Source organism: Oryx dammah, unplaced genomic scaffold (assembly GCF_014754425.2).
Source record: "Oryx dammah isolate SB20612 unplaced genomic scaffold, SCBI_Odam_1.1 HiC_scaffold_11229, whole genome shotgun sequence".
Taxonomy (NCBI): Eukaryota; Metazoa; Chordata; class Mammalia; order Artiodactyla; family Bovidae; genus Oryx; species Oryx dammah.
The window spans coordinates 4,456,006-4,471,595 of NW_024080622.1; the positions used below are offsets into that span (position 1 = coordinate 4,456,006).

General features: G+C 37.8%; 1 protein-coding gene across 1 annotated transcript in view; it reads right to left on the reverse strand.

The window, feature by feature from the left end:
• LOC120861168 (plakophilin-2-like) overlaps nt 1–15,590 on the reverse strand; it is a 92,086-nt gene that overhangs the window by 19,120 nt on the left and 57,376 nt on the right. The window contains exon 6 of the mRNA XM_040236822.1: nt 14,717–14,894. Coding sequence (XP_040092756.1) covers nt 14,717–14,894 — 178 coding nt within the window. The remainder of the gene's footprint in view (nt 1–14,716; nt 14,895–15,590) is intronic.

The window sequence follows — 15,590 nt, forward strand, 5'->3', positions numbered from 1 at the left end:
AAGCATATTCTTTTTGTGTATAATGTCTCAGTGTGATACTGAACACTGAAAGAACTACAATTCTGAGAATTTTGGGGGTCATATTTTCTTCATCTTTAATATACTGTACTAAGTGATTTAAAAAAGCCTTTCTGCCCCCAAATACTGTTTTCAATACATATTGTCAAAGAACAAAAGTGCCTGGCATTGTATAAAGAACTGCAGGGGACAAGGAAGGAGTACCCAGCACTGCACCTGCTCCCAGGGAGATCACATCTATAATAATCAGCTGTCTTTACCCCATGAAAATGCAGTTTCAGAATCCAACCTAATAGTTGAGGAAATAAGACAAGTACCCTAAAACTAAGCATGTACTAATAATTTAATGGTTGCTGAAATGATACAATGAGTTTTTTATTTTAACAAAATCCCCTCTATGAGTAATTATTCACTTCCTTATTTTCCCTGTACTTGAAAGATTTTGATACTTTGTCCATTAAAAAAAAGATTATGAATTGGCTCATAGACTGTAAATAAAACCATTTTTTCCTATAATTTTTTTCTCAAGAAATGATTATTTGAACCAAGATCCTTTGTCTATTCTCTGAGCCCTTTAAGGTCATGGGATCTTAAGAAGCTTGACAAAACTGAAAAAGCATATTTCACAGTCTCCTTATATTGCACATGGAGAAACCAAAGAGCTGAAGTTACTTTTACTGGTGAGATTAAGTTAGTGGTGAAGTCAGGATAGGAGAGCTGTTCTTTATTCTGTGCTGAGGGTGGCACCAGAGTGGAGCAAACCTTATCTAACATTCATTCAGTCTGCCATTTGTTTAGCAAGTACCATATGTCCCCCAACTCCGAGACAGAGTTATCATATTTTAAAGCTTCCCTTTGACCTTTTCAACATCTGGCTTGGAGAATGGCAGTAGTTTTAAAATGGCTTTGACAAATCAAAAGGTCTTTCTTCCTAGCAAAGCCTCTTACATACCGTGCAGATGAATGACTCAGCTTTGTTTAACTTCAGGCTGTTTATTTTGGGTGAGGATGGTAATTCAATTTGGCAGTACTTCCAGCTCACACACACTAACTGTTGTCTTGTAGTTTGGTATTATCCAGACTCTACTGGCTTGAAACGGGACTTATCAGGGGTTCCTGACAGCTGATACCTTTGCTGACAGAAAGTGCATGGAACACTACTACCTCAATATTTGTTCTTGCATATCAAAAATAGTTCCTACCTTACTCAGATACTCAGCAATATGATAAATGATAAGGGTGGATTATTTTACAGCAATACATCCACGAATAGAGGTCACTAGTTAAAAAGGAATTTGCTATTGTATCACTCTGAAAATAATCAGTAATTATTAGGAAATTATTAAGAAATTCATCTTACAGTATTTTTTCAACAACTAATACATAAATTTGTGGGAATGAGGGAATTCACATGGCTAATCTTAGGAAGAATCAATCCTTTCACATTGTGTCTCCTGAGTCCTGAGAAATATGTATCACTGTTTCCTAGATGTAGCCCAATAGAGGTTTAATATGGAAAACTACCTCAAAACTGTTCACAAAATATATTAAAACAACTATCTTGTTGAAAAGTAAAAAAGAGCATAAAAACCACAGTAGTTACTCGATAAAAGTTCATTATCAGAGTTACCAATGAATCTACTGGGTTGCCATTTCCTTCTCCAGGGGATCTTCCTGACCCAAGGATCAAACCTGGGTCTCCCATGTTCCAGGCAGACACTTTACCCTCTGAGACACCAGGGAAACCCAATGAATATATTGGAAATGTTTAATTTAGTGTCTATGGTTTGAATTTGATTTCCCCTTGGTATAATTTAGCAGAAGTCTAAGTAAATATGTGAGCACCTTTCTGGAAATTAGAACTGTACCCTGTTGTATATTAAAATTTAAATATCAGGTCTTTGTGGGTAGGGGCTGGGGCTTCAGGAGGAGGTGGGTAGAGAAGGATGTGAACTACTCTAAATATAAAGGTAGGGCTGGTTCAGAGCTCTTCACCTCCACTAGGCCTGAGTAGGAGGATACCAGCGCAAACTATAGCCGCTTGCATTTGATATTAAGAAGAATTTTTTTGGTAATGTGACCTATAAGGGGTGAGAAAAAAATAGAATCTGAACCTCTGTATGTCTCTAACCAAAATTTCACATAGGAGGCTTCAGGTGGTTTATTTGAAAGCGAATCAGTGATTCCTGACTCTCTCCAGAACCATTTATCTCACACATTCCTCAGTGTCACAATCAAAAGGAGGGGGGGAAAAAAACCCCAGAAAGCAAACACCCAGGACCTTGCTGGAATTAAAATAAAGAACTGTCTTTGTTAAGATTAATGACAGTTAAAATTAATGACAATAAACTTTAAATTCATATGGCAAACCAAAGTGTGAACAGTGTCAAATGATAAGAATAACTGCAATTTAGTGCATTTTCTAGACATTATTGTATACTTTGCAAATATTATGCTTTCACAAAATTCCTGAAATTAGGGTGTGCTGAATTTCATTCAGAGTCCTGACCTATGACTATTTTTTAAAATCAGAATTACCCACTTCTAATGGGATTTTTAATGGCCCTTCCATAAAAAGTTATCTGCGTGGGGCTATGTGCAGGCAAGCTGTCAAATATAGTCTATCAGCATTAAAAGAAAGTTTGTTACAACACAGAATGTCCAAATGTCGTATATGGACAACTGGAATTAAAGGCCATAGTTAGTCACCAGGGCGTGAGAATGGCAGGCAACAATAGGATAGGTGTGAATCTTTTCAAGACATTTCACCAACAGGTAATTCTAAGATGCAGAGATTAAAAAAAAAAAACAAAAAACACACGAGGGACTACTTCTGATAATAGGTGGTTTTCTACTAACACACAAATTTACATGTGTGTTAATGTACCTATCTTAAAGGTCTAATCAGCATACTTAGTGATCACCACAATGGTTTTAAAAAAACTGTGGCTATATTTTCATTTTCACCAACAATTATATGCTTCCTAATAATACATGTTATAAACTGTATCCCAAGTGGTACCAGTCAATTTAAGAGCTTGGTCTAAGTCCATTCTAAGACCCAATAGGCACTTGATAAGACACTGGCTGATAAGGAGGCATCCTTCTTCCTGTTGTTATTTGAGATTTAGGTCTGGGTTTTTGTTTAGCTCTCAGATGATACATATCAAACAGTTGGGCCTTGTCTGTGATTAACCTAGAGAAAGCAGCAGAGGCAGCTTGTGGTTGCACAGAACAAAAGGGGAGCCTCACTTGAACTGGCGGAGGAACAAAAACCCTATGCCAAAAGAAGGGTTTGTCTGTTATTCTGAAGTCAACATCAGATTCTGCAGGTATCCGCAAACATCAGCCAAAGTCAGCTGCTCATTCTGCAAACAGAAGCAACATTGGGAACAGAACAAAGCTGTACAACCTACATGTCTTGTTCCTTCCAGGACAAGGAACATCAACTTTACTAAAGATACGTCTTTTGAAAAAGGAAAATAGTTATTTGATAATAAGAGAAATTAGACTCTCATTTAATTATCTAATTCTTAATTATTTGAGTAACTAAATAGGATTACGCACAGAGACAGACCAGATAAATCTTTTTGTCAGGAGTATTCAGAATAAGGGATAACTAAGCAAAGGTAAACAAAATGAAAAGCACAGCTAAGGAAACACAGATTCAGGAGAGTTCTGAAGTTTGATATCCAGGTATTATAAGAAATGAAATTCAAAAATACAATTACATGCTTTATTGTGCAGGAGTAGACAGATATATGAATGAATGAATGATGCTAAAGCTGAAACTCCAGTACTTTGGCCACCTCATGCGAAGAGTTGACTCATTGGAAAAGACTCTGATGCTGGGAGGGATTGGGGGCAAGAGGAGAAGGGGACGACAGAGGATGAGATGGCTGGATGGCATCAGTGACTCGATGGACGTGAGTTTGAGTGAACTCCGGGAGTTGGTGCTAGACAGGGAGGCCTGGCGTGCTGCAATTCATGGGGTTGCAAAGAGTCGGACACGACTGAGCGACTGAACTGAATTGAACTGAGACAGATATAATTGAATATATTAAAAATTTACATGGAGATATTCTTTTTCCAAAAAGTAGTTGGTATTGATATTACCAAAAAACTTGTCCTTAATCAAGAGGCTCATCAGGATTAAGGCTAATAATTATTGCTTTTCTTTCTAGAAGTACAGTTTGCTTCCTCTGATTACTCCCCACCCTAGACTAGCTAGATCTTCAGTGATAAGTGAAAATGGAATTTTCTTTTAAGACAGTTATAAATTTTAGTACAAATAACTATATTATACATTCATTAAAACACATTTACTAAACCATGACAGATATAGGAAAGAGTTAAGTTTTAAGTTATTTTCCGGAGAAATGCATTACCAATTGCTTTTCTTCTTCATCCAGCATAAAATACAATTAGGAAAAAGGAATATGTTTCATAGTAATGTTTTGTCATTTTGTCCTATTATCCTAAACAAAATGGCAAATTCTGAGGTAGTCTTTACAATTCAGAAATGGTTGTGTGTGTGTTTTTTAAAAATTTTTATCTAATAATGGAGCATAGATGATTAAAAATGTTATATTAGTTTTAGGTTTACAGCAAAGTGATTCAGTTATATATGCACATGATCTACTCTTTTTCAAATTCTTTTTCCATTTAGCTTATTACAGAATTGATCAGAATTCCTTGTGCTGTTGGTTATCTATCTTAAATGTGGCAGTGTGTATATGTCAATACCAAACTTCCAATCTATCCCCTCCCCCCAACCACATACTGGTTCTCTAAGTCTGTGAGTCTTAGAAATAACTGGTACTCAGATGTGCAGATAAAATTAAGCAAACGGTTAACAAATAATAGGACTTCAGGAAAGCAACTTTTCAGACTTTTGTGAATTCATATTTTTATATGGCTATACTGAAAAAGGACAGAGATGAACTAGTGATGGAATGATGAGCTATGATTGAGGAGACATTCATTCATACAGCTACTCATCCTTTACCACATGTGACTCTCAACATTTTCCCCAACTCCCAGGAAACATCAGTTAAGCAACTCCGTGCCTCCATGACAGTCTTTTCAGACCGCTTCTACACTTCTTATCAAATGGATTGTGGTTATCTCTTCTGGTGCCTTTCCCCTACTAAACCTGGAGTTCCTCCAGGGCAAAAATAGGTCCCATTCCCCTTTGAAATTTCAGAAATTTAAATAGTGCTTTGGATACAGCAGGCACTTGAGTACTGGACAGGGTTGGATAAGAGAAAGAGGAAAGACAGACCAAGTGGTAAAATCCCAAGATGCATGGATTAGTTGCTTTTCTCAAATTTCTGATAACTGCTTCTATTATTGTGAAAGAGTCACTGGCACTTAACTTCTTCAACTGAAGAATGAGACTGCTAACAGAGGCTGCCTCAGAAGAGTCTGTGTTTGGCCTAAAGTGTCTTCCAGAACTTTGAATATTTCTTCTCTTTGGGGTAAGCATTTTTTCGACTTTCTAGTCAGACATCAGCCCATAGTCTCACACCTGTCCACTTAAGTGCCTGTCTGACCCCTGGAGGCAGGGGAAGGGGAGTGGGGAGAGTTCTGACTTGTAGCATTTGCAAATTTCTGTGGTGTAAATATTCCTACCATGGCTGATTTCAAGGTGGCAACATGATGCCACTGCATGTGGAGGTATGAAAAGATTCTAACAACTGCTTCTGACAGCTCTACCACAAATTGGAATGTATCAATTTATTTTTCTTTTACTAACTATTCATTATGCTAGCATATTGTTTAAGAAACAATTGCCACAGTCCATAGGGTCGCAAAGAGTTGCACATGACTGAAGCAACTTAGCATGCATGCACATGGTGTACTTGGCAGTTTTCGAAGGCTAGCCCATGAGTGTTCTCCTATTTGAATGCCATCTCACAGTATGGCACTGGAGCTGGTAACAGCTCCAGGTGGGCAGAACTGGAATCACTGTCACAAGTTCACTAAGGAAGCAAAGATTTTACCTGCAGAGCATATTCACTCTGCACCACTGCTACATAAAGACCTGTGTGGTCCCTCTCAGAACTGATCTCATCATCAAGTTAATCAAGAGACAAAGTCACTGGTATACAGAAGTTTTATTCCAAAGTAGATTGAAGGAATTTAGCCACACTAACCTAAGCAGAGACATTGCTTTGCCAACAAAGGTCTGTCTAGTCAAGGCTATGGTTTTTCCAGTGGTCATGTATGGATGTGAGAGTTGGACTGTGAAGAAGCTGAGCGCCGAAGAATTGATGCTTTTGAACTGTGGTGTTGGAGAAGACTCTTGAGAGTCCCTTGGACTGCAAGGAGATCCAACCAGTCCATTCTAAATGGGGCTGGTGCACTGGGATGACCCAGAGGGATGGTACGAGGAGGGAGGAGAGAGGGGGGTTCAGAGTGGGGAACACATGTATACCTGTGATGGATTCATGTTGATGTATGGCAAAACCAATACAATATTGTAAAGTAATTAACCTCCAATTAAAATAAATAAATTTATATTAAAAAAAAATAAAGGTGATCAGTCCTGGGTATTCTTTGGAAGGAATGATGCTAAAGCTAAAACTCCAGCACTTTGGCCACCTCATGTGAAGAGCTGATTCATTGGAGAAGACTCTGATGCTGGGAGGGGTTGGGGGCAGGAGGAAAAGGGGACAGAGGATGCGATGGCTGGATAGCATCACCGACTCGATGGACGTGAGTTTTACTGAACTCCGGGAGTTGGTGATGGACAGGGAGGCCTGGTGTACTGCAATTCATGGGGTCGCAAAGAGTTGGACACGACTGGCGACTGAACTGAACTGAACTGAACTGAACCTAAGTCAACCACAATGTCAAAGATACACTCAGGATGCCAAATTATTGTTGGTTCCACACTCTGCAGGGGAGACAATAACTCCAGTGAACTTGTAGAAATTATATTTGTTAACATTTATGACCTTTTTATGTAGTTAAGATTCATTTTTATCAGAGCTAGTCAACACCAGTCAAAATCTTTTTAGAGTAACTTGGAGTCAGAAAAACCATAATTCCTAAAGCTATATGTGCCCCAATGTTTTTTGCCGCACTATTTACAATAGCCAGGACATGGAAGCAACTTAAATGTCCACCAACAGAAGAATGGATAAAGAAAATGTGGCACAGATATACATTGGAATATTACTCAGCCAAAAAAAAAAGGAATGAAATGGTGCAATTTGCAGAGACATGGCTGGACCCAGAGACTGTCACAGAATGAAGTCAGAAAGAGAAAAACAAATATTGTATATTAACATATATATGTGGAATCTGGAAAAATGGTACAGATGAACCTATTCGCAAAGCAGAAATATATACACATATGGAAAGAACAAATATATGGACACCAAACAGGGAGATACGGGGTAGGATGAACTGGGAGATTGGGCTTGACATGTTTACACTACTATGTATAATACAGATAACTAATGAGAATGTACTGAATAGCACAGGGAGCTCTATTCAGTGCCCTGTGGTGACCTAAATGGGAAGGAAATACAAAAAAGTGGGTATATATATACATATATATATACACACGCACATATAGTTGATTCACTTTGCTGTATAGCAGAAAATAACAGAGTATTGTAAAGTAACTATACTCCAATACAAATTTAAAAATTAAAAAGAAAAAAGAAGTAAGCAACTATTCAGAAGATGGCTCTGCTCTCATGGAAATCGAGTCTATTTGACTGAAGGTTCCCTATAGGTCTTTTCTTAGGTTCTAATTTACATCTCCTTACTGACTTTTATACCTATTGTGACATCTACCTGAAGTAGTCTACAAAGCCAGCTCCTTTCTTGGAAAGACCTCCAACTTCATATGCTTTCTGTCTTCTTTGTCAATAGGAAACTCAGTGCAGAGGTTCTACTTGCATAGGACTCTTTAAAAAAGACAATTACTGAAACATAGATATAATGCCCATAATAAGACAGAACATGACTATACACTGGCATACCTGACTCTGTGAGGTTACGAGACTGTAAAGGGCAGAAGAGGCTTAATTCACAGCAGAGCAGTCAGTAAACAGGTATACAGTTTGTATACATTGATTAATATCAACATATCCAGGACAAGATGAAGAGCTTGGTTTTGGAGACAGGCTTCCTGGATGAGAATTCCAGCTTTGTCTCCTACTGGCTGTATGATGTTGTGAAAATCACTTAACCTCCCTCAGCTCCAGTTTCCTTATCCATAAAATGGGAACGCCTACTTTACAAGGGTTACTCTGAGAATAAATTGAGGAAATTCTCATAAAGCATTTTGAACAGTTTTTACAACATAATATATAATATATGTTAGCTATTATTATTATAAACTAGATATACAGATGAAATAAGAATAGATTATTTTAGCAAGCAAATACCATGATGCTCAATTTCCCAGTCTTTGTGTAATATTCTGCTTCTGAAAGTAGTTCAAACCAGTGGTTTGGATTGTCTTTGCAAAATATTATTATGATGGGAGTGGATTTAGGATAAAATATATCTGAAAAATGTGCTTCACTCAAACCATGCAAGTCTGTTATTCCTTGTTCATAAAAGAAGACTACAGGGAGATTTGTAACCAATATCTTTGTCTTTAGATTTCTACCTTCCCAACATACCTTTCATGTTGATATTATATTTTTTTTACTTCACACAGAACTTATATTTCTATTCTCCCCACACTATGAATTTTGCTTACAGAAGAAAGAAAATTAACTCATTAGCATGTTTTATAATGCCCCTATAGTCTGCCCTTAGCTAATGTTTCTAACTTCTGTTTCATTACTTTCCATTACAAATTTGATACCTTGCCAGGCTTGATTATCCACCTAATTTATGATGGATTTTAATTTGCTTATTCATTCATTTACCCATCTCACTCAAATACTTGCTTACTATGTGTCAGAAACCTTGCTAGGTGCTAGGAATTAGAGATTAAAACAATGCATAGGCTTAGCTCTTAAGAGTTCACAATCTAATAAAAAAAGGTATGCAAATAACTTCCCATAAAAACAGTAATGGATGCAAAATCTATACACAGGTGATTTACCTGTAAAAATTCCCATTTGAATTCTTAAAAAACAAGTAATGGTGTTTGTCTGAGGAGGCAGAAAAATGTTTTATAGAAAAGATGAACTTTATCTTTGGTGTTAGATGATTAGGAGATTAAGCATGTAATGGGAAGATAATGGAAAATGTTTCCCAGGAAATAAAATTGAATAAAGCCTTGACTATGTGAAATTACCTATAATATCTAAGGAAAGCAAGTATTTTGTAGTTTGCTTGTACTTTGATGTATGTTGGTGGAAAAATGTGAAGTAAGACTGTAAAGAAGCTTGTAGACAGACAGCATATGCAACCTTTCTGGGTTGCATATGCTGTAACTGAGGAAGGTGTCTTCTATTTTTGCTTTATTTTCCCAGCAAGTGTTCCCCTCCCTCTTGTTACTTTAACAAACCTTGTTGTCATCATTGCCATGAAGCAAGTATCTGATCCAGGTCCTGGCCAAGCCAGGGGGACAGAGGCTTAAATGATACGCACTTTTCAGAAGCAGGGCCAGGGTTAAATCTTCCCTGAGACTGACATTTGAAGAAAGAAGTGTACTTTTTTCTGCTGGGTGGCCTGTGGTTTAGGGATCTGCTATGTGGAGAAGGCTTGTTTGCATTTTCAGAGAATGAGCCCAGCAGTCTTCAAAGAAGAGTAAGCAGAGATGGGATATACAGACATATCTTGTTTTATTGTGCTTTGCTTTATTGAGTTTTATAGATATTACAATTATTTTGTAACAAATTGAAGGTTTGTGGCAACTCTGTGTTATTAGATGATGGTTAGCATTTTTTAGTAATTAAATATTTCTTTTCATCTTTATTTATTTTATGCCATGTGCAGCATGTGGTATCTTAGTTCCCCAACCAGGGATGGAACCTGGGCCCTCTGCATTGGGAGCATGAGTCTTAACCATTGGAATGCCAGGGACATCCCAGTAGTAAAGTATTTTTAAATTAAGGTATGTATACTGATTTTTTAAAGACATACTGCCATTGCATATTGAACAGACTGTAGTATAATATAAATATACTTATGTATGCACTTGGGAAACAAAAAAATTTGCATGACTTGCTTCATTGCAATATTCACTTTATTGCAGTGGTGTGGAACTGAATTTACAATATATCTGAGGTATGCCTGTCAACCGGAGACTGAGTCTTAGAGATGCTGAATTTCTGTCCCAGTCCTTAAGGCCATGGTTCCTGGTGTATTTCTTTCACTTCTACAAGTGGCTATCAATATCTCAGCCACAGGAGTCACTTGGTTTATGGAAGTTTGGAAGTCCCAGCCATGGCAATCAGAGAAGAAAAAGAAATATAAGGAATCCAGATTGGAAAAGAAGTAAAATGGTCACTTTCGCAGATGACATGATACTACACATAGAAAATCCTAAAGATGCCATCAGAAAATTACTATAGCTAAATCAATGAATTTAGTAAAGTCACAGGATACAAAATTATTATGCAGAAATCCCTTCCATAAACTAACAACAAAAAATCAGAAGGAGAAACTAAGGAAACAATCCTGTTCATCAATGCAACAGAAAGAATAGAATACCTAGGAATAAAACCTACCTAAGGAGACAAAAGACGTGCATGGAGAAAACTGTAAGATACTGATGAACAAAATCAAAGATGATATAAACAGATGGAGAGATGTATCATGTTCTTGCATTTGAAGAATCAATATTGTGAAAATGACTATACTACCCAAAGCAATCTACAGATTTAATGCAATCCCTATAAAATTACCAATAGCATTTTTCACAGAACTAGAAAACTTTTTTTTTTTTTTTTTTACAATTCGTATGGAAACACAAGAGACCCTGAATAGCCAAAGTAATCTTGAGAAAGAAAAATGGAGCTAGAGGAATCACATTCCCTGACTTCAGACTATACTACAAAGCTACAGTAATCAAGATAGCATGATACTGGCAAAAAAGCAGAAATACAGATCAATGGAATAGGATAAAGCCCAGAGATAAACAAACACACCTGTGGTCACCTTATCTTTAACAAAGGAGGCAAAAATATACAATGGAGAAAAGACAGCGTCTTCAATAAGTGGTGCTGGGAAAACTGGACAGCTACATGTAAAAGAATGAAATTACAACACTTTCTAATACCATACGAAAAATAAACTCAAAATGGATTAAAGACCTAAATGAAAGGCCAGACACTATAGAACTCTTAGAGGAAAACAGGCAGAATACTCTTCGACATAAATTGAGCAAGATCCTTTCTGATCCACTTCCTACAGTAATAAAAATAAACAAGTGGGACCTAATTAAACTCAAAAGCTTTAGCAGAGCAAAGGCAGTCATAAACAAGATGAAAAGATAACCCTCAGACTAGGAGAAAGTATCTGCAAACAAAGCAACTGACAAAGCATTAATCTTCAAAATACAAAAGCTCCTCAAGCAGCTCAAAATCAAAAAAACAAACAAGCAAATCAAAAATGACTTAGACATTTCTCCAAAGACATACAGATGGCCAGCAAACACACGGAAAGATGCTCAACACTGCTCATTATTTGAGAAATGCAAATCAAAACTACAATGAAGTATCACCCCACATTGGTCAGAATGGCTATCATCAAAAAAATCTGCAAACAATAAATGCTGGAGAGGGTGTGGAGAAAAGGGAATCCTCGTGTACTGTTGGTGGGAATGTAAATTGATACAACTATTATAGGGAACAGTATGGAGGTTCCATAAAAAGCAAAAAACACCATATGACCTTGCAATCCCACTACTAGGCACATACCCTCAGAAAACCATAACTGAAAAAAACACACGTACCCCAATGTTCATTGCAGGACTATGTACAATAGCCAGGACATGGAAGTAATCTAAATGTCCACTAACAGATGAATGGATAAAAAGATGTGGTACATATACACAGTGGAATATTATTCAACCACAAAAAGGAATGAAACCGGATCATTTGCAGGGATGTGGATGAACCTAGAGTCTGTCATACAAAGTGAAGTAAGTCAGAAAGAGAAAAACAAATATCACATATTAATGTATATATATGGAATCCAGAAAAATGGTACTGATGAACCTGTTTACAGGGCAGGAATAGAGACAGAGATGTAGAGAATGGATTTGTGGATACAGTAGGGGAAGGAGAGGGTGGTATGAATTGAGAGAGTAGCATTGAGATATATATACTGCCATATTTACACTATCTGTAAAACAGATAGCTAGTGGGAAGCTGCTATATATAGCATAGAGAGCTCAGCTTGGTGCTGTGATGACCTAGAGGGGTGTGAAGGTGATTCATGTTGTGATACTGCAGAAACAGACAGAACATTGTAAAGCAATTATACTCTAGTTAAAATAAGCAAAAAAATGTAAAAAAGGAAGTTTGAATTGTGTACCTGTCATGTACACAATGAAGTGAAACAGTCCTAACCTAATCTGCCACACTAAGAACTCTGCTGCACATGGTAAGGCAATGGGAGCTATAGAAAAATTTGCTGTAACATATTTCATTGCATTCTAGTTTATTTGCTCATCTGGTTCCAAATACGTCAAGGCTGTATATTGTCACCCTGCTTATTTAATTTATATGCAGAGTACATCATGAGAAACGCTGGACTGGAAGAAACACAAGCTGGAATCAAGACTGCCGGGAGAAATATCAATAACCTCAGATATGCAGATGATACCACCCTTATGGCAGATAGTGAAGAATAACTAAAAAGCCTCTTGATGAAAGTGAAAGAGGAGAGCGAAAAAGTTGGCTTAAAGCTCAACATTCAGAAAACGAAGATCATGGCTTCCGGTCCCATCACTTCATGGGAAATAGATGGGGAAACAGTGGAAACAGTGTCAGACTTTATTTTCTTGTGCTCCAAAATCACTGCAGATGGTGACTGCAGCCATGAAATTAAAAGACACTTACTCCTTGGAAGAAAAGTTATGACCAACCTAGATAGTATATTCAAAAGCAGAGACATTACTTTGCCGACTAAGGTCCGTCTAGTCAAGGCTATGGTTTTTCCTGTGGTCATGTATGGATGTGAGAGTTGGAGAAGAAGGCTGAGCACTGAAGAATTGATGCGTTTGAACTGTGGTGTTAGAGAAGACTCTTGAGAGTCCCTTGGACTGCAAGGAGATCCAACCAGTCCATTCTGAAGGAGATCAGCCCTGGGATTTCTTTGGAAGGAATGATGCTAAAGCTGAAGCTCCAGTACTTTGGCCACCTCATGCAAAGAGTTGACTCATTGGAAAAGACTCTGATGCTGGGAGGGATTGGGGGCAGAAGGAGAAGGGGATGACCAAGGATGAGATGGCTGGATGGCATCACGGACTCGATGGACGTGAGTCTGAGTGAACTCTGGGAGATGGTGATGGACAGGGAGGCCTGGCGTGCTGCGATTCATGGGGTCGCAAAGAGTCGGACATGACTGAGCGACTGAACTGAACTGAACTGTATCCCCTGCTAGATTCTAGGTTTCTTAAGAATTTTCTCATTCATCTTTGAAAAACTCTCAGTGGCTAACATAATCCTTCATAAAAACTTGGTATTTGGTATATATTACTCTGTGATTATGGGTTTTCCAGGTGGAGCTAGTGGTAAAGAATTTGCCTGCTACTGCAGGAGACACACGAGATGTGGGTTCGATTCCTGGGATGGGAAGATCCCTTGGAGGAGGAAATGGCAACCCACTCCACAGCTCTTGCCTGGGAAATCCCATGGACAGAGGAGCCTGGAAGGCTACAGTCCATGGGGCCACAAAGAACTGGACACGACTGAGCACGTGTGCATGCACACACACAGTGTGATTAATTATGGAGATAAGATAAACATCTTACCATAATAAATTCCCTCCGTTATCATCGAAACAGATTCCCTCAAAATGTGAACTGTGAAACTAGAGAAAAGATCAAAAGGCAGAATATATCCCAGCTTCTTCTGGGCTGCCTAATTTTGATTACATATCTATTTGGTTTCTTTTAATCTTTTGATATAAAAGACAATGATTATTTTCAAATATATGTAAGAAAGCCTGAGACAAACACTGCGAGAGGAGTTAAGACTAACATTTCCTCTTCCTGCATGCATTTCTATTTCCTCCTGGTTTAGCTGGCACCTGACAGTCCAGGGGAGAAAACATTTCAAGCACCTTTTTCATCCCAATATTTAGAAATGCTGATCAAACTAACTTCTTTTGTAGCTATTCTTGTGGCAAGATAATCTATCCCTTTAGGTTTTGTTGCCTATTTAAAAACACCAGGTTCAAAACTATTTTTTTTTAAACCATGTCATTAAATTATATTTTTGTCAACTGAAAAATAGCATGCAGCCTGACTTAAATCCTGTGAGACAGGGAATTCCAGTCTGCACGGACTTGTAGGTGTTCGGATTGGATTTCCAGTTTACCTATCGGAAATGATATGCTCTCTCTCCTGAGCTACTGTGGGTAGCTTCTGGAATCAAACATGTCAGGAAAAACAATACTCTTTTCTATACTGTGCTTCTAGTACTTAGAGTGATCTTTATAATTTTTAACTGTATTTCCAGGTAATTGGGTAGAGTTTAAGACAGATGTGGATGCAGTATTTAGAGTCAACAGAGAAACTGTTGAGGGAGATGTAGAGTGGCATTACCTTAGGCATCCTGTGACATTGTAGAATATATCAAAATCAAGCAAACCATTTGCTTTGGGGTAGTCTCCTTCTGGCCACCCCGAAAAGGGGATGATGATATTCTCAGTGAGGATAAGCAAGGCTTCTGTTATCATGAGATTCTTAAGTTTGTCATTAGAGGACAAATTCCACAGCAAACCTAGAAAAGTAAAGAGTACCATCAAAACAGTGCAGGGCTAGGTCAAAATGACTGCTGAAAAGGTCAATCAAGACCATCACCCTTAGATCCATGGCTGGTTATAAAAAAACAAAACAAAACAAAACAAGGCGGGGGAGATGGTCCTTTTCACAAGGGAAAGAACCTGTTTAGACTTTGTTAGATGCCAATGGAAGCTGTCCCATAACAACAATTAAAATATATATAAAACGAAGAGAACTTAAAATGTGAAACTATACATATTTAAATTAATCAAGAACTTAAATGAATGCCAAAAATTGTTATTACTATTCTCTTAAAAGATCTTACCACAAAGCTGACCTCATTAGGATAATAAATTTTGGGCTCATCAACAGGAAAGCTTGAAATGATCCTACTGTAATTAAGAGTTCAACATTTTTAGACTCGTATTTTTCTCCCTTAGATACATATCTAAGAATATCGCTGCCTGCCTCCTGCTTCCCTACTACCCACAACTCCCACCAGACATTCACTTTCCGATAACAGCAGGAAAAGCCTGTAGAAAGCCTTTGCCTCTGCCTGTCAAGAGTAGGCTGATCAATATCACCAATGAATATTTATTAACTCCTACCCAATGGTAAACTTTATGTCCTCCCAGAATTTATGCTGGCTCTGCTGCTGCTGCTAAGTCACTTCAGTTGTGTCCGACTCTGTGTG